The sequence below is a fragment of the Triticum urartu genome, chromosome 7 (genome assembly GCF_003073215.2).
Source record: "Triticum urartu cultivar G1812 chromosome 7, Tu2.1, whole genome shotgun sequence".
NCBI classification, from domain to species: Eukaryota; Viridiplantae; Streptophyta; class Magnoliopsida; order Poales; family Poaceae; genus Triticum; species Triticum urartu.
Genome location: NC_053028.1, coordinates 523,148,366 through 523,175,765, shown reverse-complemented (window position 1 = coordinate 523,175,765; position 27,400 = coordinate 523,148,366). Strand labels below are relative to the sequence as shown.

The 27,400-nt window shown below is 45.4% G+C and overlaps 1 protein-coding gene across 1 annotated transcript; it reads left to right on the top strand.

Moving 5' to 3' along the window:
* Positions 1-14,632: 14,632 nt before the first annotated feature.
* Positions 14,633-23,552, top strand: LOC125522932 (disease resistance protein RGA4-like). The gene is made up of 3 exons (XM_048687973.1): positions 14,633-15,455; positions 19,593-21,763; positions 21,939-23,552. The coding sequence occupies exons 1-2, from the start codon at positions 14,671-14,673 to the stop codon at positions 21,736-21,738; spliced, it is 2,931 nt and encodes a 976-aa protein (XP_048543930.1). The 5' UTR covers positions 14,633-14,670; the 3' UTR covers positions 21,739-21,763; positions 21,939-23,552.
* The last annotated feature ends 3,848 nt before the right edge of the window (positions 23,553-27,400 follow it).

The following is a 27,400-nucleotide window of genomic DNA, read 5'->3' as shown; positions in this document are numbered from 1 at the left end:
GAATCTATCACACCCGATCATCACGTGGTGCTTCGAAACAACGAACTGTCGCAACGGTGCATAGTTAGGGGGAACACTTTCTTGAAATTATTATGAGGGATCATCTTATTTACTACCGTCGCTCTAAGTAAACAAGATGCAAAAACATGATAAACATCACATGCAATCAAATAATAATAGTGACATGATATGGCCAATATCACATAGCTCCTTTGATCTCCATCTTGGGGCTCCATGATCATCTTGTCACCGGCATGACACCATGATCTCCATCATCGTGTCTCCATGAAGTTGCTCGCCAACTATTACTTCTACTACTATGGCTAACATGTTTAGCAATAAAGTAAAGTAATTTACATGGCGTTTCTCAATGACACGCAGGTCATACAAAAAATAAAGACAACTCCTATGGCTCCTGCCGGTTGTCATACTCATCGACATGCAAGTCGTGATTCCTATTACTGAAGGAAATATGCCCTAGAGGCAATAATAAAGTTATTATTTATTTCCTTATATCATGATAAATGTTTATTATTCATGCTAGAATTGTATTAACCGGAAACATAATACATGTGTGAATACATAGACAAACAGAGTGTCACTAGTATGCCTCTACTTGACTAGCTCGTTAATCAAAGATGGTTATGTTTCCCAACCATGAACAAGGAGTTGTTATTTGATTAACGGGATCACATCATTAGGTGAATCATATGATTGACATGACCCATTCCATTAGCTTAGCACCCGATCATTTAGTATGTTGCTATTGCTTTCTTCATGACTTATACATGTTCCTATGACTATGAGATTATGCAACTCCCATTTGCCGGAGGAACACTTTGTGTGCTACCAAACGTCACAACATAAATGGGTGATTATAAAGGTGCTCTACAGGTGTCTCCAAAGGTACATGTTGGGTTGGCATATTTCGAGATTAGGATTTGTCACTCCGATTGTCGGACAGGTATCTCTGGGCCCTCTCGGTAATGCACATCACATAAGCCTTGCAAGCATTGCAACTAATGAGTTAGTTGCGAGATGATGTATTACGGAACGAGTAAAGAGACTTGACGGTAACGAGATTGAACTAGGTATTGAGATACCGACGATCGAATCTCGGGCAAGTAACATACCGATGACAAAGGGAACAACATATGTTGTTATGCAGTCTGACCGATAAAGATCTTCGTAGAATATGTAGGAGCCAATATGAGCATCCAGGTTCCGCTATTGGTTATTGACCAGAGACGTGTCTCGGTCATGTCTACATTGTTCTCGAACCCGTAGGGTCCGCATGCTTAAGGTTTCGATGACAGTTATATTATGAGTTTATGAGTTTTGATGTACCGAAGTTAGTTCGGAGTCCCGGATGTGAGCACGGACATGACGAGGAGTCTCGAAATGGTCGAGACATAAAGATTGATATATTGGACGGCTTTATTCGGACACCGGAAGTGTTCCGGGTGATTTCGGAGAAAACCGGAGAGCCAGAGGGTTACCGGAACCCCCCCGGGAGAAGTAATGGGCCATATAGGCCTTAGTGGAGAGAGAGAGGGGCAGCCAAAGGTGGGCCGCGCGCCTCCTCCCCCCTGGTCCGAATTGGACTAGGAGAGGGGGGGGGCGGCGCCCCCCTTTCCCTCTCCCTCCCCACTTCTTTCCCCCTCCTAGTAGGAGTCCTACTCCTACTAGGAGGAGGACTCCTCCTTAGCGCGCCATAGAGGGCCGGCCGGCCTCCTCCCCTTGATCCTTTATATACGGGGGCAAGGGGCACCCCTTGACACACAAGTTGATCCACGTGATCATATTCTTAGCCGTGTGCGGTGCCCCCTTCCACCATAGTCCTCGATAATATTGTAGCGGTGCTTAGGCGAAGCCCTGCGACGGTAGTGCATCAAGATCGTCACCACGCCGTCGTGCTGACGGAACTCTTCCCCGACACTTTGCTGCATCGGAGTCCGGGGATCGTCATCGAGCTGAACGTGTGCTAGAACTCGGAGGTGCCATAGTTTCGGTGCTTGATCGGTCGGGCCATGGAGACGTACGACTACATCAACCAAACGCTTTCGTTGTCGATCTACAAGGGTACGTAAATCACAATCTCGCCTCTCGTTGCTATGCATCACCATGATCTTGCGTGTGCGTAGGAATTTTTTTGAAATTACTACGTTCCCCTACAGTGGCATCCGAGCCTAGGTTTTATATGTTGATGTTATATGCACGAGTAGAACACAAGTGAGTTGTGGGCGATATAAGTCATACTGCTTACCAGCATGTCATACTTTGGTTCGGCGGTATTGTTGGACGAAGCGGCCCGGACCGACATTACGCGTACGCTTACGTGAGACCGGTTCTCCCGACGTGCTTTGCACATAGGTGGCTTGCGGGTGACAGTTTCTCCAACTTTAGTTGAATCGAGTGTGGCTACGCCCGGTCCTTGCGAAGGTTAAAACAGCACCAACTTGACAAACTATCGTTGTGGTTTTGATGCGTAGGTAAGATTGGTTCTTGCTTAAGCCCGTAGCAACGACGTAAAACTTGCAACAACAAAGTAGAGGACGTCTAACTTGTTTTTGCAGGGCATGTTGTGATGTGATATGGTCAAGACATGATGCTAAATTTTATTGTATGAGATGATCATGTTTTGTAACCGAGTTATCGGCAACTGGCAGGAGCCATATGGTTGTCGCTTTATTGTATGCAATGCAATCGTGCTGTAATGCTTTACTTTATCACTAAGTGGTAGCGATAGTCGTGGAAGCATAAGATTGGCGAGACGACAACGATGCTACGATGGAGATCAAGGTGTCGCGCCGGTGACGTTGGTGATCACGACGGTGCTTCGAAGATGGGGATCACAAGCACAAGATGATGATGGCCATATCATATCACTTATATTGATTGCATGTGATGTTTATCTTTTATGCATCTTATCTTGCTTTGATTGACGGTAGCATTATAAGATGATCTCTCACTAATTATCAAGAAGTGTTCTCCCTGAGTATGCACCGTTGCGAAAGTTCTTCGTGCTGAGGCACCACGTGATGATCGGGTGTGATAGGCTCTACGTTCAAATACAACGGGTGCAAAACAGTTGCACACGCGGAATACTCAGGTTATACTTGACGAGCCAAGCATATACAGATATGGCCTCGGAACACGGAGACCGAAAGGTCGAGCGTGAATCATATAGTAGATATGATCAACATAGTGATGTTCACCAATGAAACTACTCCATCTCACGTGATGATCGGACATGGTTTAGTTGATTTGGATCACGTAATCACTTAGAGGATTAGAGGGATGTCTATCTAAGTGGGAGTTCTTTAAGTAAATTAATTGAACCTAAATTTATCATGAAACTTAGTACCTGATAGTATCTTGCTTGTTTATGCTTGATTGTAGATAGATGGCTCGTGCTGTTGTTCCGTTGAATTTTAATGCGTTCCTTGAGAAAGAAAAGTTGAAAGATGATGGTAGCAATTACACGGACTGGGTCCATAACTTGAGGATTATCCTCATTGCTGCACAAAAGAATTACGTCCTGGAAGCACCGGTGTGTGCCAGGCCTGCTGCTGGAGCAACACCAGATGTTATGAACGTCTGGCAGAGCAAAGCTGATGACTACTCGATAGTTCAGTGTGCCATGCTTTACGGCTTAGAATCGGGACTTCAATGACGTTTTGAACGTCATGGAGCATATGAGATGTTCCAGGTGTTGAAGTTAATATTTCAAGCAAATTCCCGGATTGAGAGATATGAAGTCTCCAATAAGTTCTATAGCTGCAAGATGGAGGAGAACAGTTCTGTCAGTGAGCATATACTCAAAATGTCTGGGTATAATAATCACTTGATTCAATTGGGAGTTAATCTTCTAGATGATTGCGTCATTGACAGAATTATCCAATCACTACCACCAAGCTACAAGAGCTTCGTGATGAACTATAATATGCAAGGGATGAATAAGACTATTCCCGAGCTCTTCGCAATACTGAAAGCTGCGGAGGTAGAAATCAAGAAGGAGCATCAAGTGTTGATGGTCAACAAGACCACTAGTTTCAAGAAAAAGGGCAAAGGGAAGAAGAAGGGGAACTTCAAAAAGAACGGCAAGCAAGTTGCTGCTCAAGAGAAGAAACCCAAACCTGGACCTAAGCCTGAAACTGAGTGCTTCTACTGCAAGCAGACTGGTCACTGGAAGCGGAACTGCCCCAAGTATTTGGCGGATAAGACGGATGGCAAGGTGAACAAAGGTATATGTGATATACATGTCATTGATGTGTACCTTACTAATGCTCGCAGTAGCACCTGGGTATTTGATACTGGTTCTGTTGCTAATATTTGCAACTCGAAACAGGGACTACGGATTAAGCGAAGATTGGCTAAGGACGAGGTGACGAGGCGCGTGGGAAACGGTTCCAAAGTCGATGTGATCGCAGTCGGCACGCTACCTCTACATCTACCTTCGGGATTAATATTAGACCTAAATAATTGTTATTTGGTGCTAGCGTTAAGCATGAACATTATATCTGGATCTTGTTTGATGCGAGACGGTTATTCATTTAAATCTGAGAATAATGGTTGTTCTATTTATATGAGTAATATCTTTTATGGTCATGCACCCTTAAAGAGTGGTCTATTTTTATTGAATCTCGATAGTAGTGACACACATATTCATAGTGTTGAAGCCAAAAGATGCAGAGTTGATAATGATAGTGCAACTTATTTGTGGCACTGCCATTTAGGTCATATCGGTGTAAAGCGCATGAAGAAACTCCATACTGATGGACTTTTGGAACCACTTGATTATGAATCACTTGGTACTTGCGAACCGTGCCTCATGGGCAAGATGACCAAAACACCATTCTCCGGTACTATGGAGAGAGCAACAGATTTGTTGGAAATCATACATACAGATGTATGTGGTCCGATGAATATTGAGGCTCGTGGCGGATATCGTTATTTTCTCACCTTCACAGATGACTTAAGCAGATATGGGTATATCTACTTAATGAAACACAAGTCTGAAACATTTGAAAAGTTCAAAGAATTTCGGAGTGAAGTAGAAAATCATCGTAACAAGAAAATAAAATTCCTATGATCTGATCGTGGAGGAGAATATTTGAGTTACGAGTTTGGTGTACATTTGAAAAATTGTGGAATAGTTTCACAACTCACGCCACCCGGAACACCACAGCGTAATGGTGTGTCCGAACGTCGTAATCGTACTTTACTAGATATGGTGCGATCTATGATGTCTCTTACTAATTTACCGCTATCGTTTTGGGGATACGCTCTAGAGACGGCCGCATTCACATTAAATAGGACACCATCAAAATCCGTTGAGAGGACGCCTTATGAACTGTGGTTTGGAAAGAAACCAAAGTTGTCGTTTCTGAAAGTTTGGGGCTGCGATCCTTATGTGAAAAAGCTTCAACCTGAAAAGCTCGAACCCAAATCGGAGAAATGTGTCTTCATAGGATATCCAAAGGAAACTATTGGATACACCTTCTATCATAGATCCGAAGGCAAGACTTTTGTTGCTAAATTTGGAAACTTTTTGGAGAAGGAGTTTCTCTCGAAAGAAGTGAGTGGGAGGAAAGTAGAACTTGATGAGGTAACTGTACCTGCTCCCTTATTGGAAAGTAGTGCATCACAGAAAACTGTTTCAGTGACACCTACACCAATTAGTGAGGAAGCTAATGATGATGATCATGAAACTTCAGAACAAGATACTACTGAACCTCGTAGATCAACCAGAGTGGGATCCGCGCCAGAGTGGTACGGTAATCCTGTTCTGGAAGTCATGCTACTAGATCATGATGAACCTACAAACTATGAAGAAGCGATGGTGAGCCCAGATTCCGCAAAATGGCTTGAAGCCATGAAATCTGAGATGGGATCCATGTATGAGAACAAAGTATGGACTTTGGTTGACTTGCCTGATGATCGGCAAACAATTGAGAATAAATGGATCTTCAAGAAGAAGACTGACGCTGACGGTAATATTACTGTCTACAAAGCTCGACTTGTCGCAAAAGGTTTTCGGCAAGTTCAAGGGATTGACTACAATGAGACCTTCTCACCCGTAGCGATGCTTAAGTCTGTCCGAATCATGTTAGCAATTGCCGCATTTTATGATTATGAAATTTGGCAGATGGATGTCAAAACTGCATTCCTGAATGGATTTCTGGAAGAAGAGTTGTATATGATGCAACCAGAAGGTTTTGTCGATCCAAAAGGAGCTAACAAAGTGTGCAAGCTCCAGCGATCCATTTATGGACTGGTGCAAGCCTCTCGGAGTTGGAATAAACGCTTTGATAGTGTGATCAAAGCATTTGGTTTATACAGACTTTTGGAGAAGTCTGTATTTACAAGAAAGTGAGTGGGAGCTCTGTAGCATTTCTGATATTATATGTGGATGACATATTACTAATTGGAAATGATATAGAATTTCTGGATAGCATAAAGGGATACTTGAATAAGAGTTTTTCAATGAAAGACCTCAGTGAAGCTGCTTACATATTAGGCATTAAGATCTATAGAGATAGATCAAGACGCTTAATTGGACTTTCACAAAGCACATACCTTGACAAAGTTTTGAAGAAATTCAAAATGGATCAAGCAAAGAAAGGGTTCTTGCCTGTGTTACAAGGTGTGAAGTTGAGCAAGACTCAATGCCCGACCACTGCAGAAGATAGAGAGAAAATGAAAGATGTTCCCTATGCTTCAGCCATAGGCTCTATCATGTATGCAATGCTGTGTACCAAACTTGATGTGTGCCTTGCTATAAGTCTAGCGGGGAGGTACCAAAGTAATCCAGGAATGGATAACTGGACAGTGGTCAAGAACATCCTGAAATACCTGAAATGGACTAAGGATATGTTTCTCATATATGGAGGTGACAAAGAGCTCATCGTAAAAGGTTACGTTGATGCAAGCTTTGACACTGATCCGGACGATTCTAAATCGCAAACCGGATACGTGTTTACATTAAACGGTGGAGCTGTCAGTTGGTGCAGTTCTAAACAAAGCGTTGTAGCGGGATCTACATGTGAAGCGGAGTACATAGCTGCTTCGGAAGCAGCAAATGAAGGAGTCTGGATGAAGGAGTTCATATCCGATCTAGGTGTCATACCTAGTGCATCGGGTCCAATGAAAATCTTTTGTGACAATACTGGTGCAATTGCCTTGGCAAAGGAATCCAGATTTCACAAGAGAACCAAGCACATCAAGAGACGCTTCAATTCCATTCGGGATCTAGTACAGGTGGGAGACATAGAGATTTGCAAGATACATACGGATCTGAATATTGCAGACCCATTGACTAAGCCTCTTCCACGAGCAAAACATGATCAGCACCAAGGCTCCATGGGTGTTAGAATCATTACTGTGTAATCTAGATCATTGACTCTAGTGCAACTGGGAGACTGAAGGAAATATACCCTAGAGGCAATAATAAAGTTATTATTTATTTCCTTATATCATGATAAATGTTTATTATTCATGCTAGAATTGTATTAACCGGAAACATAATACATGTGTGAATACATAGACAAACAGAGTGTCACTAGTATGCCTCTACTTGACTAGCTCGTTAATCAAAGATGGTTATGTTTCCTAACCATGAACAAGGAGTTGTTATTTGATTAACGGGATCACATCATTAGGTGAATGATCTGATTGACATGACCCATTCCATTAGCTTAGCACCCGATCGTTTAGTATGTTGCTATTGCTTTCTTCATGACTTATACATGTTCCTATGACTATGAGATTATGCAACTCCCGTTTGCCGGAGGAACACTTTGTGTGCTACCAAACGTCACAACGTAAATGGGTGATTATAAAGGTGCTCTACAGGTGTCTCCAAAGGTACATGTTGGGTTGGCGTATTTCGAGATTAGGATTTGTCACTCTGATTGTTGGAGAGGTATCTCTGGGCCCTCTCGGTAATGCACATCACATAAGCCTTGCAAGCATTGCAACTAATGAGTTAGTTGCGAGATGATGTATTACAGAACGAGTAAAGAGACTTGCCGGTAACGAGATTGAACTAGGTATTGAGATACTGACGATCGAATCTCGGGCATGTAACATACCGATGACAAAGGGAACAACGTATGTTGTTATGCGGTCTGACCGATAAAGATCTTCGTAGAATATGTAGGAGCCAATATGAGCATCTAGGTTCCGCTATTGGTTATTGACCGGAGACGTGTCTCGGTCATGTCTACATTGTTCTCGAACCCGTAGGGTCCGCACGCTTAAGGTTTCGATGACAGTTATATTATGAGTTTATGAGTTTTGATGTACCAAAGTTAGTTCAGAGTCCCTGATGTGATCACGGACATGACGGGGAGTCTCAAAATGGTCGAGACATAAAGATTGATATATTGGACGGCTTTATTCGGACACCGGAAGTGTTCCGGGTGATTTGGGAGAAAACCGGAGAGCTGGAGGGTTACCGGAACCCCCCCGGGAGAAGTAATGGGCCATATGGGCCTTAGTGGAGAGAGAGAGGGGCAGCCAAAGGTGGGCCGCGCGCCTCCTCCCCCTGGTCCGAATTGGACTAGGAGAGGGGGGGCGGCGCCCCCCTTTCCCTCTCCCTCCCCACTTCTTTCCCCCTCCTAGTAGGAGTCCTACTCCTACTAGGAGGAGGACTCCTCCTTGGCGCGCCATAGAGGGCCGGCCGGCCTCCTCCCCTTGATCCTTTATATATGGGGGCAGGGGACACCCCTTGACACACAAGTTGATCCACGTGATCATATTCTTAGCCGTGTGCGGTGCCCCCTTCCACCATAGTCCTCGATAATATTGTAGCGGTGCTTAGGCGAAGCCCTGCGACGGTAGTGCATCAAGATCGTCACCACGCCGTCGTGCTGACGGAACTCTTCCCCAACACTTTGCTGGATCGGAGTCCGGGGATCGTCATCGAGCTGAACGTGTGCTAGAACTCGGAGGTGCCATAGTTTCGGTGCTTGATCGGTCGGGCCGTGGAGACGTACGACTACATCAACCAAACGCTTCCGGTGTCGATCTACAAGGGTACGTAGATCACACTCTCCCCTCTCGTTGCTATGCATCACCATGATCTTGCGTGTGCGTAGGAAATTTTTTGAAATTACTACGTTCCCCTACAATTACAATAGCATGAACATCTCATACATCACATATATATCATTCATCATTCATCACAACTTTGGCCATATCATATCACAAAACACTTGCTGCAAAAACAAGTTAGACGTCCTCTAATTGTTGTTGCAAGTTTTACGTGGCTGCAATAGGGTTCTAGCAAGAACGTTCTCTTACCTACGTGAAAGCCACAACGTGATTTGTCAACTTCTATTTACCCTTCATAAGGACCCTTTTCATCGAATCCGCTCCAACTAAAGTGGGAGAGACAGACACCCGCCAGCCACCTTATGCAACTAGTGCATGTCAGTCGGTGGAACCGGTCTCACGTAAGCGTACGTGTAAGGTTGGTCCGGGCCGCTTCATCCCACAATATCGTTGAAGCAAGATAAGACTAGTAGCGGCAAGAAAGTTGACAACATCTACGCCCACAACAAATTGTGTTCTACTCGTGCAAAGAGAACTACGCATAGACCTAGCTCATGATGCCACTGTTGGGGAACGTTGCAGAAAACAAAAAATTTCCTACGGTTTCACCAAGATCCATCTATGAGTTCATCTAGCAACGAGTGATCGGATTGCATCTACATACCTTTGTAGATCACGCGTGGAAGCGTTCAAAGAACGGGGATGAGGAAGTCGTACTCGACGTGATCCAAATCACCGGAGATCTAGCGCCGAACGGACGGCACCTCCGCGTTCAACACACGTACGGTCAGCGTGACGTCTCCTCCTTCTTGATCCAGCAAGGGGGAAGGAGAGGTTGAGGAAGATGGCACCAGCACCAGCACGATGGCGTGGTGGTGGTGGAGCAACAATACTCCGGTAGGGCTTGGCCAAGCTCGTGACGGAGGAGGAGAGATGTTGGGGAGGGGAGGGGCTGCGCCTTGGATCTTGTGTGCAGCCCTCCCCTCACCCCTCTATTTATAGGGGAAGGGGGAAGGGGGTCGGCCCCCTCTAGATGGGATCTAGAGGGGGGGCGGCGGCCAAGGGGAGGGGGCTTGCCCCCCAAGCAAGGGGGCGCCCCCCTTAGGGTTTCCCCCAAACCCTAGGCGCATGGGCCCTAGGGGGTGTGGCGCCCCAGCCCACTTGGGCTGGTTCCCTTCTCCATACAGCCCATAAGGCCCCTAGAAGAGGTGGCCCCTCCCGGTGGACCCCCGGAACCCCTCCGGTGGCCCCGGTACAATACGGATATGCCCCCGAACCTTTCCGGCGACCGTATGACAACTTCCCATATATAAACCTTTACCTCCGGACCATTCCGGAACTCCTCGTGACGTCCGGGATCTCATCCGGGACTCCGAACAACATTCGGTAATCACATACAAGTCTTCCTAACAACCCTAGCGTCACCGAACCTTAAGTGTGTAGACCCTACGGGTTCGGGAGACATGTAGACATGACCGGGAAGGCTCTCCGGTCAATAAGCAACAGCGGGATCTGGATACCCATGTTGGCTCCCACATGCTCCTCGATGATCTCATCGGATGAACCACGATGTCGAGGATTCAAGCAACCCCGTATACAATTCCCTTTGTCAATCGATACGTTACTTGCCCGAGATTCGATCGTCGGTATCCCAATACCTCGTTCAATCTCGTTACCGGCAAGTCACTTTACTCGTACCGTAATGCATGATCCCGTGACCAGACACTTGGTCACTTTGAGCTCATTATGATGATGCATTACCGAGTGGGCCCAGAGATACATCTCCGTCATACGGAGTGACAAATCCCAGTCTTGATCCGTGTCAACCCAACAGACACTTTCGGAGATACCCGTAGTATACCTTTATAGTCACCCAGTTACGTTGTGACGTTTGGTACACCCAAAGCACTCCTATGGTATCTGGGAGTTACACGATCTCATGGTCTAAGGAAAAGATACTTGACATTGGAAAACTCTAGCAAACGAACTATACGATCTTGTGCTATGTTTAGGATTGGGTCTTGTCCATCACATCATTCTCCTAATGATGTGATCTCGTTATCAATGACATCCAATGTCCATAGTCAGGAAACCATGACTATCTGTTGATCAACGAGCTAGTCAACTAGAGGCTTACTAGGGACATGTTGGTGTCTAAGTATTCACAAATGTATTACGATTTCCGGATAACACAATTATAGCATGAATAAAAGACAATTATCATGAACAAGGAAATATAATAATAATAATAATCCTTTTATTATTGCCTCTAGGACATATTTCCAACACGGTGCTGCCCCAAGCCTTGGAGGTGTGGAGATGTGAGGGGATATGAATGAAAATGCTGCCTGGTTTTTGCCGGGCCGGCGGCGATGGTGCACGTGGGTGCCATTCCCCTCCTTAATTAGAGGCGTCATCACGGGGTGTCGCCATCTCCCTCGCTCGCTTCGTGTTGGTAGTTGTCTCCGGGCGAAAGCATTAATTCGGTGTAGAATCAACACAATGGCGACATCCTCGAAGCCGTCCATCTGTTGGGAGCATCGTGCCTCGAGACACGGTTTGGAGGTCCTTTGTTGCGCTCCTCGGTGTTCGCCACTCTGCTTGATTGATCTTCCATGACGCAATGTATGACAGCCGCTGGTGATTCCAAGATGGTGCATTTCTTGGGTCTGATCGAGTCCCGCAATACACTTGCCACCTCCTTTAGGCATAATAGGTGGAAGGTGCATCGACAAGGGAAGCTCGGGCGGGAGATGTTGTTCTTAGGAGATGACCGGTGTCGGTTGAGATGCGGCAAGGTTTCGTGTTTTGGACATGCTCTTTTGCGTTGTAGTTGTTTTGTCGTGGGTGGCTGTCTTTGGACTAGCCGGGTGTGGAGTTCTTTCTAAGCTCGTTGTTCGTAGCGAGTGTAGTTATCTTATACTTACAATTCTCTTTTCTATAAACCTATGGTACACAATTTACATACTATTAAAAGATAAGATAAGAGAGTGAATCAGTTTATAGTGAAAACCTGAACTAAACATAAACAAATTGTCCCGTTTATGAGGAAAATCGGGTAAAAAAACGCACAAGTAGCAAGGAGAAAAATAAAGACGAGAAAAATGAGAGCCCATAACAAGGCACATTCCAGTCAGTACACAATTAACAGTACCATCACCAGGAGACACAAGTAGAAGTAGGGTATCTTCTAACACATTACCAAAAAATTGCAAACCACCGAGGGCAATTGTGTGTGTGTTTGATCCCCAATGACTGATATTGGAAGCGGAGCGGCTACTTCGCGACGACGATACGGATGGCGTGCCGCTCGCCAGGCTGGCCACGCATACGAGCTAGGTCACCGTCCGGTACAAGAAAATCTAGTTTCTTTAAGTTTAAGTCAAACTGATGAAATATTGACCATTTTGTGTAGATTATAATCGAACTTTAGTGAATTTTGTCGTGGTTAACGAAATTCGCTCGGATTGTAAAAATACGTTTTGAAATGTACACGGGCATTGTTTGGATGGCTGGCTTCCACACTGTCCGGGCGCGTTTAAACTTTAAAGACAGATTCAGTGACCACTTGAAAAAGCTAAAAGTTGGACATGCCCTATCCTATGGCGCAAGCAGCTTCTCATCGTGCGATCAACTATGGAACCGCGTGAGCGCCACGGTGATACAATGGTGCGCGTCGCGCTGTATTTGTGTCGAGAAGGTTGAACTATGAAAATCAATGATGTGGTGTACTTAAGGAGTACCAAGCCGACACAGATGTACCAAATCTGCACGTTATGTGCCCCCCACTTGTCTACTAGGCATATAAATTTGCTGGTTCCGCAAGCACCGGGTCAACATGTAGTATGTGCCCAACACGTATTATTAGGGCATCTTCAACCACAATCCATAATTTTTTTCCGTATCCGTCCACGAACAGAGAGACCAGTCCACGGACACGCTCACACGCATGTGGGAGGCCGTCATCTAACACTGCCCGCATATATTTCAAACACTTTTTCAACAAACAAGATGAAATTCATGCAAACACACCCGGATTTCATATAAACATGTCCGATTTCACACAAATCGGACGAAAACAATTCCATTTTAGAGTTTTGGACATATTTTAACTAAAATGGTAGAACTATGGGCACGTACAGTTGCCCAAAACTCCACTCGCATGACACAGATACACTACACTAGTCTATGGCCGGCCGCGACAGATCCTTTGTTTTCCCCATGTCCGGCAGCCCGCTCAACGGTCTAGGGGGAGTCCCGGAGGTATATTCTCCCCCCGTATCTGGGTGCCGCTCATCGGAGTGAAAAGAGGGTGCTATGGCCGGAGGTGAAGAGGGGGATCCTCCGCTTCCGTGGATCCCAGACGGGGACCGAGGAAGGTCTAATATAAAGGATCGGACGAGTCACCCGTTGTTTGCAAGCCGGAGATGCCCGACGGTGGCCTTCTTAAGACCCAAGCAGCGGCGGCCTTCCATGTTCTACTTTCCATCGATATTGATAGTGGACGCCGACACGCTAGCCGCCGACTCATCGATCTCCGCGCAACCGGCTTCTTTCTCTTTTACTTCTATTTTAGACCCATGTATTTGTAAATGGGTGACAACTTGCGTTATTTCTTTCCGGACACAGTCTAGACATATACGGGAGTTTTGAGGATCTTCTTTGGAGATGCTCTTGCATTGCAACTTGACTTCACATAATGGATATTTTTTTTCAACTAACGTGAGATGGCAACCTTGATTTTTGTATTTTAATCGTCTCAATTAATTCTATTTTAGACCCATCTATTTGCAAGTGGGTGACAACTTGCGTTGTTTCTTTAGCTCTTCATTGGTACGTCACCCCCCCCCCCCCCCCCCCCCCCCCTCACACACACATAGAACAAGGCAACAACCAATTGAGACCTACGTCAACCGTATGTAAGTGCTTGTTCAGTTGTTCGTACCAGTGAAGATCACGCATTTGCGCCAATAATTTTGAAACTTGGACTATATAAACTCATCCCAAACGAAAGATAATTTCACTACTTTGCAAATTTTGGTTTTATATGTATGAGTAAATTACTTCGTAGTTTCATCTTTGTGATGGCTTCTACCCCATTCGGCAGATTTCCATATTTTATCCAATTTAAGCAAATTTATGCCCTTACTCTATATGGGTAATCGGCTAAATGTGGTAATTGTTGTCAGAAACGCGGCAACATTTATTTAAATTGGGTAAAAATGTGGAAAATCTGCTAATTACTGTCACAAATGTGAAACTATGGGTGTAAAAACTGGAATTCACTCTTTTTTTTAGGAACGGGCTGTACATTAATTGTCCCAAACAACATTTTGTAGGTTATCGGTTGGCAACATATATTTTTGCTGTTTGCAAGTACCAACTACCTACTTTTTAAAAAATATCCCCTAAAAAAACATGTCAAAAAGTACCAACTACTTTTTTTTAGGGTAAGTACCAACTACTTAGCCATCGTGTAATATTCAACTTGAGTGCTTGGCAGCTTAGCTGCACTAGGGTCAACTAGAGGGGAAGAGGGGTGGAGGGGGAGATGTGCATGCTATACCACCATTAAGGAAACCTGGCTCCGCCGAGTTGCTGGGCGGAGATATGGAGGTGGGGATTGCAGTGGCGACTGCTGTGACGAGGAGCGTGGTGTCGAAGCTCCTAACAGTTATAGAGAAGAGGTGGAGGGAGTTGAAGGACCTTGAGGATGACATCGGGTTCTTGCATAGAGAGCTTACCATGATTTCTGGTTCCATGGAGGTTCAGATCTCACACAAGGGGCAGCCTAGTGCTGTGGAGATCATATCTATGGAGGACTTCCGTGATCTGGCACATAACATCGAGGATTGCCTAGACCGGTTCCTTCCTTGCGGTTCATGCGAGGGGGAATCGATCCGCGATGCGAAGAAGTTCTGTGCCGAGATCGTGAGGCTCAAGCGGCGGCTGGACGAGGCACATCAGCGGAGAGAAAGACATAGCATCCACAGCCAAGCCTCCGCCGATGCCGTATCCAAGGCCAACCATAGTAATCCGGAGAAGGATACGGGCACACATGGAGCTTGTCCCGCGGTGGGCATGGAGGAACCAAAGCAGGAGCTTTGGGAGTCATTGTTTGGTGGCCAAGCAAGCAAGCTGAGGGTGATATCCATCGTGGGATTCGGGGGCTCGGGCAAGACGGCACTCGCATGGGAAGTGTATAACTGCCCTCAGGTCACCAAGCAGTTCAGTTGCCGTGCCTGGGCTGTGGCGTCCAACCACAACGACGACGCTACGACGGAGAGGCTCCTGACGGCCATACTAGAGGGTCTTGACGGAGAAGCAGCACAACCCGTGCCACAGAAACTCCGGCAACTCCAACAATGTATTACTCGTCTTCTCGAAACTAAGAGGTGAGGATCCCCATTCCTAAACTGTGACTCGATCGTCACTTCAAATAAACTGATTAGTTGGTCAGGATTTTCCCAATTTGATACGTCACTCCTATTCATCCAAAGGATAGCTTCCTTCCTATCCCCTTCTTCACACTATGATACTATTGGAGTTTTCACACTTTAGGAGTGTTATCAGCATGGATGATAGTTTTCCCATCAATTTTAAATAGACTTTTAATTGGTTAAATCGAACTCGAGATGGTACAGAGAACTTTTTGACTTTTGTAGTATAATGAGTTGCATTTAGTTGTAAAATACTCCTAGTTTTATGCACCAATCAGTTCACCCAAACAAATTTCCTCTTCTGCAAGTACACGAACTTTGGCTGTAGCAATTTTTCAGTACGAGTGTATTAATTCTAGTTTAATATCAAACTTGTCATGGTCAGTGTTGTCCTTGTAAAATTACTTGTGGTGCCATCGCCCATCGGGAACAAGTTTGTTCCGTAGAAGCAAAGAACAAACAAATTTAGAGTTTTCAAGTAGTTCTACGACTATGAAAGTGATGTCTAGCTCGTAGGTTGCCATGCTTGTATCAGTTTATAGTTCTCATCCCACTAGTCTCGTGCCTTAGTGGTCAATGCAATGGATGTCATGACTTTCCGTTCTCCTCCACCAATGATTTTCCTCATTGATATCTTCCCGTCACTTGTAGGTCAGGGATTAACTATACAGCATGTTGCTTGAACCCTCAAATTAGGCTAATGACCTCACTCAGAGCAAGATTAAGCAATTACAAATGATTTTCTTCATTGATATCTCACTTGTAGATCAATACTACTAAGCATTAAGAGGGTGTTTGTTTCTAGGGACTTATTGGCTTAGGGACTTAAAAAAGTCCCTATAAGTCTCATCTAAACCAAACAGGAGGGACTTATAGGGACTTAAATGGACATTTGGGACTTATGAAATAAGATTCTTAAGGAGGGACTTATAGTTGTAATATGGTCTTATAGGGACTTATAAGTCCCAGGAACCAAACAGGTAGGGACTTTTTAGGGACTTGTGACTTATAAGTTGGGACTAAAAAAAGTCTTAGGACTTATGAACCAAACAGGGCCTAAGTACACCGAGAGAAAATAATCTCACACTAATACTCAAAGGGAACCGCTAGGGATCAGACTACTGATCCCTATCATCCCATCAGACCACTCCATGGCCGTTAGATATAAGTCTGTATGGATGGTGGATGAAGCACCATTGCATGCTTCCTACCCCGTTAGGGAGTTTCCAAAACAAAATACAATTAATGTGGAGTTTCCAAAACAGAAGCCAATTGACGTGTGTTGAGGTTTGATTGCTTCCGAAGATCACTCACAGTTGCTGATTTTTAGGCAACTGATTTCGATTTGAAGGAAACAAATCAAATCCGACAGCTTGCTTCCTTATGATATGCATTGGTCCTTGGTTTTAGCCTTTTTTTTAGGAAACAAAAAAAATCCGGCAGCTTGCTTCCTTACGAAGCAAAATTTCTGTCTGGTGCAACTTTTTTTTTTGAATTTTGTGTCCGGTGCAACAAATACGTGCATCTACCCTTATTTTTAATGTTGTCTATCAGTTCACAACAAATTAATTTATGTTTCGCTCATTGGAGAATTTGCTTCTGTGGTAAATGATATCTGCTTCTATTTATTTGAAGGTTGATGTCCTTTGTAATGTGATATTTTGTTTCAAAAGCATCAGTATCTTGCTTATATAAACTAGAGAATTGGTTTAAACCTGCTTCCATAAAAAAGGAAACATTCCACATGTTTGAGAAGGATCACAATCTTGCTTCCATCTACTAGAGAATTGCTTACAACCAAGTATTATATTGCTTCCACTAAAGAGATAGATATTTCCAGTCATAATTACACATGGTTCTAATTCAAATGAAGGGTTTGTTTGCAAAGAAAGAACGAAAATGCTGCTGTCAAATGGAGTCATAATTACACATCCTTCTAATTCAAATGAATGATTTGTTTGCAAAGAAAGAAAGAAATGTTGTTGTCAAATGCAGAGTGTTTCAAGGCGAAGTAAAATTGCTTCCATGCGTCGAATTTCACTAATTAGACATCATGTGATGGAGGGTGTTGTCCATAGCGCCAATGGGTACAAGCTGAGGTGCCCTTGCCCGAGCGCTTCGATCTTCATTGTGCCGTCCTTGAGGTTGTATACCCTGATAGCCCGGATGTCTGAGCCATGTGGGTCTTTGTGGTGAATTCGACACGTCATCTCTGAAGTAGATGCATCCAGCATCAATCCCCTAGCGCCCCTTCATTGGCATAGAAACATATGTGAGAACTCATAAGGTAGAAAGCATATGGATAACACAAATAAATGATTTGATGCTAGCACACACTAACATGATAGAATTTTGACATGAGAAATCTACATGCTTGAGAGGCAAGATTTGGGTGCCCAAATTTAATGTTCACGAAACATTGTTCTGTTGCGGCACTACATGTCTACATGAGAAGCATATAGGAAAAATAAAGGAAGCAGGATTAACAAGAAGACGCTTATTTGGTGCTATTCAACCGGTTGTTATTCACTAATTGAAGCATACTCTATGGACCAAAGAAGCATATGTATTACAGTATAGAAGCGCAATAGATAAGAAGCATAAAAATAGTGCTCTCAATACATAAGCAGTACTTTGAAGCATGGATATTTGAAAGAAAAAAGATCAATATATGCACAATCCAAATACACATATATTCTTGATGATTTAGTGATCCACTACATATTGTACAAACTGAAATCAGCCCCCGGGAAGGGAATAAAGCAATATATGCACATAGAGATATCGAACAATATAAGTTGAAAGCACGGTACCATTATGAGCATCGGTTTGTTTGTGTTGCCACCATACAAACTGGACCTATTATAAACCATTATAAGATGAAGGCATGGAAGAGCAATTTTCTAGACGATAGTGCAAAATGAGTACAATGTAGAAGCACACAGGTATGAAGCTAGAAAATAATGCAAAGGGTGCATTATTAGTGTTTGGTGGAAGCATGCAATTTTGAAAATAAAACAAGAAAAGATTTGCTGCCAACTGTGGTTACATATTTTTGGAAGCCCTGTATACAGAAGCAATAAAAGAATTTTTTTTTCTCAACATTTGTCAACTTCATTAGAAGCACTGAATATTGAAAGAGGAATAGGCACGATTGTAGCGTACATGGCTATGCGTTATCTAATTATGACTCCATGTGGCCTAACACATGAACATCACAATACTAGGCAGACCATGAACATAAATAGCAATGACAAATTGGCAGCCCCTCTAATTTGATGATCTGGAGGGATTAGGGGAGAGGTTTACGTGCGGCCTTTGCGGGGGTTAGGTTCCTGCCGATTAATTTATTATTAATTTTCCTTATTTTTTACATACATAAGAAGGGCAACTCTTGACCGTCAGATTTCAGTTAGATCGACGGAGTACGACTGGTCTGCCGCTGGTGTCTTATCAGACTATAGATAGAAAGTGTTTCCCATACTCAAAGCAATCACAAATTGTAGAGGGATCTAAAGCATTTCCACCCGATCGTGAGTAATTTCGGAAAAATATCATGATATGCGGCCACTTGCCTTCACACGGAAGTAGCTCTCCACCCGTTCACACAAAGCTCTAGCAAGGAGGTCCACAAATGAGGGACTGTATCTGAACCACAAGAAAAAAGAAGAAAAAGCATACCTTGTCGATGCACCTTGCCGGCCAGTGCTTCATGCCCTGGCTCAACCTTACTGGCCCTCTGGCGTGTGCTGCACTGCTGCTTCAACTCGATGGCACCCTATCTATACCTGCAATACCACACAAATTAGAGAAATACCACTAACAAATTGGCGTGGTGGGTTAGGACCACGAAATTAGATAGTATCACAAAGAGGTGATCACATGATCTGCATGCGCAAATCCCTAGTGCAAGAACATATCGATGAACATGAACAAAGAACCGATGAATCTGGTTCTGCACATACGAACCATTTTAGATCCCCTGCAGATCATCTGAGCATATTACTATATTTGTTCATCTGAGCATTAACCAAAACAATTGCCTCCAAACGACAGGTCTCTTAAGTTTGTTTTTGCTAATTTTCCTGGCAGGTGTTTAATTGTCATTGATGACATCAAGATGGAGTTCTGGACCAAAATAAAACACATCTTCCCAGAGAAGACAGAAAGCAGAATACTAGTGACCACAGCTGTGACCTCAGTAGCAAATGCCTGCAGCTTGCCTGATGGTTATGTTTACAGTATGAGATCTCTTAGTGCGAAACAGTCAAAGGACTATATTGAGCAGAAGGTTTTTGTCGATCAATCCACACCTGACTTGCAGAGGGGTTCAACTGCAATCGTGGACAAATGTGATGGTCACCCACTTGCTCTTGTTAGTGTTGCCAAAGCTTTGCAAGATCACAATGTGTTGACAGGAGTTCACTGTGAAGAAATAAGCAATAACCTATGTTCCCGTATGGATGTGAACAAGAATGGTCACTTCACAAAACTGCGACAAGTTCTTATGAATAATTACAGCAGTCTACCTGACAATTCTTTCAGGGCATGCTTACAATACACAAGTATATTCCCAAATGATCGTCCCTTCAGCATGAACAGTCTTATCAGGCGATTGTCAGCCGAAGGGTACATAGAGGGTAAACATGAACGCAGTGACCTGGAAGTTGCCTATGACAACATGGAAGAACTAATCGACCGGAATATAATTCAGCGTGTAGATGCAAGCAACAATGCGAAAGTGAAGACATGCAGACCTCACAAAATCATGAACCAGTTCATGCTGCACAAGTCCAGGTCTTCGGATTTCATTTCTACATCTTTTGGTGATAAGAACCGAATTAATTGCCGTCACCTAGTTATCCAGAATCACAGGAATGGTATCAGTACCTGTCGAGCAACAAGTGGTAAGGGCAAGCAGCTGCGTCCTCGGTCTCTAACAGTCTTTGGGAGTGCAGGAAAAGCCATTTCAGATTTGAAGAATTGTGAACTGCTGAGAGTGTTGGATCTGAAAGAATGCAATGATTTGAAGGACCAACATCTCGAGGACATATACAAGCTGTTGCATCTAAAATATCTGACCCTCGGAAGTTCTGTTAGCCAACCTTTAGATGGAATGGAAAAGCTACATTATTTAGAGACACTGGACTTGAGGAAGAGGAAAACAGAGACACTACCTGTGGAAGTCATCAGTCTGCCCCACCTAGTACATGTGTTCGGAAAGATTAAGCTAAAGAAGTTGGATAGCAAGAAGCTTAACAAGTTCCTGTCAGGAGAATGTAACTTGGAGACTCTAGCAGGAGTTATTGTAGACAGCAACTCTGGATTCCCAGAACTGATGATTCATATGAAACAACTGACAAAGGTCAAGATATGGTGTGAGCCCACTGTCACAGATAACAATAAGATACTGGATCCACTTTCAGTCGCCATTCAAAAGTTTATTAAGGCTAGAATAGATACCCCAGTAGGTGCCCGTCGTCGTCTATCACTTCATTTGAACCATTATTCTAAAAGTTTACTGCAATGTCTAGACAAAGCAAATGCAACGTCGACAGTTTCTGGTAACCTTAGCTCACTGAAGATGCAAGGCGTCCTGAGACAGTTCCCTCAGTTTGTCATATCCCAGAGTGGTCTCCGGGAGCTGTGCCTTACATCTACTAATCTGACGGCAGCTGATCTTCTAAAAAATCTGCGTAAGCTACGGTACTTGGTTTATCTCAAGCTGGTTGAAGCCAGCCTTACAGGTTTTTGGATACAAGATGGAGATTTCCTAATTCTGCAACGCCTGTGCCTTGTGGTGGAAAAACCCACATTCCCCACCATCGAGAAAGGAGCTTTGACGAGACTCACTTCCATGCAGTTGCTCTGTAAAGGTCTAGTAGGTCTTTGTGACATCAAAATAGAATATCTCAGAGATATTCAAGAAATCGCGCTGGATTCTATGGTCAGTTGCGAAACCATAAAAGTCTGGGAGAATGAAGCTAAGAAGCACCCCAAGAGGCCGAGGATTTTGTTGCTCAAGAGGGTCGTTGATCCAGCCGAAACTATGCCTTCGGGGAAATATGTTTCCTCATGCCAAGTCAACAACAATTGCTACAGCAACACATGTGCTATCCATCAAATGGAAATTGAACTTGACAGCCTCAGTCTGCAGCAGAAGGGCCATGGGTCTGATCAATTCCAAGCTGGCCAAAAGCGACCTCGGCCGCCTCATTTTCCTGGAAGCGCGGGTTGATAAATCCAAGTTGGTAATGGAGCAGGTATGCACACTTCTCACGTCGTTTCGGTCTATTAAAATTGTGGCCGGTTGATATCTTTTTCACAACAACGACCTTCATGTTCTGCATACCTTTAAGATTTCTTATTTCCATTCATAAACTCTGCTATGATAGTATGTGTGTTTTAATTCAGCCTGTTTATTATCTTGCTGTGAAGGATCAGACGTTGAAGATATAAATTTAACGCGGTAGATGTGAAGCCCGGCTCTATCGTCCATTCAGCGGGCACAAAGGTTACCAACTTAGCATTGATAAGCGCCAACATAAGCAAGGAGGTGCGGCACAGGGACAGGGGGCTGGTCATCTCTTTTCTCACGTCGTCCAGTCAATTTAATTACTGAATAAATTTCCACCAAGTAGCTTGACAGATGCCTCTGTCCATGTGATGCAGGTACCGTAAAAGAGCTCATGCATTTTTGGAATTGAAAAGCAGCACTCATGACATCAGACTTCGCATGAAACAAATATATCCAACTGACACATGAGTATAAATGGGGAAAACAAGTCCTCCGACAAACTCGGGTGCAGGAATTCTATGGGTGACTTTGATACATGAGTATAAATGGGGAAAACAAGTCCTTTGCCCAGGAGCTCTTTTACGGTACCCACAAGTAAATATGAGCCGTCCATTTACTCTGATCTGATGGGTAGAATTGTTTGGTACTACAATATAGATACCTGGGAGAACCGCAACCAATAGTCCGGGAGTACCTTCATTGCAAGGGTTAATTGGTAATCCAGACCAGCTGTTAATTTGGTATTATGTGAGGGTGTCATTTTATTCCCCACTAATTGCGGGATGTGATTGACGAACCAGCCGGATATCTTGACCAGGATTTGCACATACAATGCGCCGATGCATCGGGAGGATTTGTTAGCATGCTCGAACTAAGAACCAGAGATGCACAATAATTAATAATTAAGGTCGCGTTAGGCAGTCCACCGCTCCTTCAAATCCTAGAATCTACGGAGCAACTGTTAGCTCGCTCCATGGATTATAACTCCAGCTACGTTCGCTCCAGAAGCGGAGTGGAGGGACACCGACCGCGCCCTAAATTGCAAGATCAGAACTCCGGAGATGCAACTGCCGACTGTTTAGCCGAATACTCAGATAAGGCGTGTTGGATGAATGGAAAAAGATGGAGTGGAAAGAAGACCACGACTACTAAAAGGAAGAGGTTTGCCATCGGGAGTAAGAACATTAACAGGCGAATCAAGAGGTTGAAGGGAAGACAGCACAGAAGAATCAGAAGACATATGAAAGGAGGCTCCAGAATCCAGAACCCACAAAGATGTACCTGACTGAGTAGATGCCTGCGGTGATGGAGAAGTGGATGCAATTACAGCAGCAGTGGAACCAGTCGACGAAGAGCCTGAGGAAGCCAAGAGACGCTTGAGCCTCACAATGTCCTGATCGGTGAGTGACGGAGTCGAGGAAGATCCAGGAGTCCCACTGGAAGAGGAGCGCCTCTGGTCTCGCTTCTTCTCACGGCAATCAGACTCTGGATGACCTGGCCGAGAGCAGTAGCCACAGAAGGTGTCACGTCGCGACCGGCCCTTCTCAGTATAAGCAGGGCGACCCACCCCCTTGAAGGCGTGGGTAGGAGCGGTGGAGTAGTGAGCCGAGCTGACGACACTGGAGCCCAAGCAGCCAATACAGACGGGACCACCAGCAAACCGGTAGAGCGAAGGCGGGTTTCCCCAGCACGAAGCTCGGCAAGCACCTCCGAGATAAGAACACGACCACGAGCAAGCAAGTGAGCACGTCTGGGCTCAAACTTAGAGCGGAGACGAGATAAAAACTCATGGACCCGCTGAAACTCCAAGTCAGACCGTGTAGTCTGACAGCAACAACAAGTTCCACAAACAACTGTCCTCTGTGAGTCAAGCTGACGCCAGATGGCAGAACACTGTGAGTACAACTCATCAATAGACGAGTCACCCTGCTGGAGGGCATGCTCCTGACGCACCACAGAGAGGTATAGGGCATCGCCAGAGGGCTGATAGCGCTGACAGAGGTAGGACCACATCGCTGCAACAGTACCGAGGCCCATGAACTCTTAAGAAAACTGAGGAAGGACACTCGCAGTGAGAACGGCAGCAGCTCGAGCATCATCATTGCACCACTAAGTGTAGGCAGACAGCTCATCCCGGTAGAGAGAAAGAGCGTCAGAATATGCAGATACCTGCTGATCATAAGCATCAACTGCAGCATCATCAAGGACCTTGGCTGCATCACGATCGGTCTGAGAAGCATCAGCAGCAAGCACTGGCGGAACCGGCAGACCAGGAGCCACCGGAGCAACGGGGCAGGGCGGACAAGATACCTCGCCAGAGAGCACGCCCCACAGCAGAAGACCGCACATATGGATACACATGAAACCCACAAACTCAGCATAGTTGGTGCCATCAAAGATCACCGAGCAGCGAAGAACAACCACATAGCCCGAAGATGACATACTGAGATATCTCGCTATCTGTCTGTCTTTTTTTATCAACGCAAGCAGACCCGAACTGGATCGGGATTGAGCTAGCGCTCGCACACGAGCGAGTAGGGAATCGCCCGAGGGCGGGCAGAGGAGCGCGCAGGGAGGAAGCCCCTCAGCTGGAAGGAGCCGGCTGGGGCAACAGCAGCCCGCCGAACGGGCGAGGAGCAGCACCTGCCCGACCTCGGAGCCGGGCCGGACAGCAGGGCGCAGGGGGCAGACGGGGGCAGCCGGCAGCAAGAACAACAACGGGAGCGGTGGCCGGAGCCGAGCCAGGTCGCGACGGCGACCGAGGCAGGAGGCGAAGGCGGCCGGGGCGCAGCCAGCAGAAGGCGGAGCAGGCCGAGGCGCGGCCGGCAGGGGATGGAGCAGGCCGAAGCATGGCCGGGAGGAGGCAGAGCAGGCCGGATCCGCAGCGAGGAAGACCGGGACGGCTGGATCCACGGCGAGGAGAGCCGGACTGGCAGTGGGCGGATCGAGGGAGAAGTTAGCACGGAGTTGCAGCGTGCGGGAGAGAGGGAACCTAACATCTAATACCATGTTGGATGAATGGCAACTGCATTCTTAAGAGGGCCAAAGGCCAATACATGTACATATGTATGATAAAGTGTAAGAGACCCCTTATACAATGAGGATAAACCGAAAAAAACTATACACATCTAACAAGGCGCATGTCCAGGGAGGCCTCGCCGCCGACCATGGTTGTAATTAAGTTTCCATGGAGCGTAGCCGGTGACAGATGCATACAAGGGCCGGCGGGATGATGTGGCCATGGCCGTGCATGGTCACTGGATCAAGGGCGGAAGCGAGTGATTGTGAGACACCGGGAGGGAATAAGATCTCAGAAATTAATATAAACATTACCCTTATGTTAGGAAAGAAAAAGGTCTGAACCACCCTTTCAAATCAATGGTTGGATTTAATTGGTACTCCCACCCCTATCAAAACAGTACCAAGGTACCGTAAACAAGCTCAAATGCATTGCAAAACTTGTAGGCAAAAGAACTAGACAATCGGGCTAGGGGAAGTGCGCATACTTGCGTAAATTCAAGATTGTGGTTTTACACACAGGGTTTCACTTTCACATCGTGTGAATGGCTCATAAAGCATATATATATATGCAGCTGGTGATAAATCGTTGTCACGCAGACTAAATGAAGGTTTGATTACAGGGGATACATGCAGTGACGGCAGGAGGGGCGGGCCGACCACCTGGCCACCGCGACGGCCGGCGTAAGCCGACCACATGCGCCGTCGGTGACGGCCAACGCGCCTTGTCCGGTCTGGGTGGACACCCACAGGGCTACCTACAGGTTAGCCGGCTCCAACTTGACCAGGGCAGATTCAGAGTTTGAAGGCAGAGTACATCCTCTGTTTTCTGGTACATCTCCATTCCTGGTTTCAAAGCATATTTCCCGCGCAAAGTGCTTTTTTTTAACAACAAAGGATGACCCGCGCGAGTGCTGACAGCTGAAACCAATCCACCACGCGCGAGCTAGTCAATCTGTAAGCATTGATAGGTCCCACTACAAGCAAGGAGGCACCCTGTTCATCCCTCTTCTCAGGTCGTCCTGCCAGTTTAGTTTTTGAATAAACTCCAAACATGTAGCATGCCAACTGGTGAAGGACTTGCTCTCCCCGTATATACTCATGTATCTTTTTTTTTTAGGCTAATATACTCATGTATCAAAGTCACCTATAAAATTTGCATTTAAGAGTCCTGCACCCGAGTCCGTTGGATGATAAATGTATGTATTGTATCAGTTTGATTGATGATGCCGACGACAAATTCACTTGCATCTATTCGTTTCATGCGAAATTTGAGGTCAGGAATGCTTTTATTCAGTTTCAAAAAACTGCATTGCAAAACTTGTAGGCAAAAGAAGTACTGTAGATGTGTACAGTCAGACTAGGAGAAGGAAACCTGCGTAAATCCAAAATTGTGGGTATCTTTATCATGTGAATGGCTCCTGAAGCTCATACATGCAGCTGGTGACAAATCGTTGTCACGCAGACTAAATGAAGGTTTGTTTACGGGGGAAGCCAATGTGGTCCACTCTAGCATAGCATATTAGAGACTAGGAAATTAAGGAGGTTGGACTAGAGGGGCTGCCAATGTGATCCCCTCTAGCATATACTCTCTCCGTTTGAAAAAGTTTGTCTCAAGTTTGTCCCTAGGTGCTAGGTACTACATTCATTTGAGGAAGTAGTGCTAGGTATATCTATTTGAGGGATAAACTTTTTCGGACAGGGGGAGTAGCATCTAAAAGGACTACATCTGAGCCTAGGAAATTAAGGTGGTTCAGTAATCAGTAGTCGGTATCCGGTGTGCATTTTGCATATTTAAAACTAACAGCAACAAATTAAGAATTCATCTGTGCTATTTGGACAAACCAGCAGATGAGGATACATCCAGCGACACTTGAGGCTTCCAAGGGACGTTCATGGAGGAAGATTGCTCGCTTGTTTAGCCAAAAAGGTGTGGTTAGAGAAGGGGCGAGGCAGCTCGTGCTGGTGGGAAGCGAAACACACCTCTCGCTCCATCGGGATGGCTTAGCTCGCCCGCCAGGAACCGGTGTACTGGAAGGGGCGGAGGCGGCTGGTGGAGGAGGAGCGACGCGTCGGGTGGGAGAAGCATATCACTCGTGCCACCGCGACGGCAGCCCCCCTGCGCCGCCGCCGGCGGCCAACGCGTCTGGTGCGGGGAGGGCTACAGAAGCAGGCCGGGCTAGCAGGCTGCGACTTGACCGGGTGGGGGCAGAATGGAAGTCTGTTCAAACCGGACCGTGTACTTCCTCTGTTCCAAGTTTGAAGGCAGAGTACATCCTCTGTTCCCTGATACTCCCTCCGCTTTAGTAAGCATTTTTTCAAGACATATTTCGTCAAGCTTTATTCAACCGTCACAATATTTATAGAGGATGAACAAAAGATCACTAGGTTGGTCTAACCAGACATGGTGACCAACGCCTGGTTGTAGAGCATGCTCCATTGAATTGCGAGTCTCGAAATTCAAACTCCTAAATTCACGAATAAAATTTAATAAATCAAAAACTCCAGAGTAATCTACGATTTCATGTATGATAGCTTCATACATAGCCACGCTATGTTGCGTAATATCATCAACCATCACCTT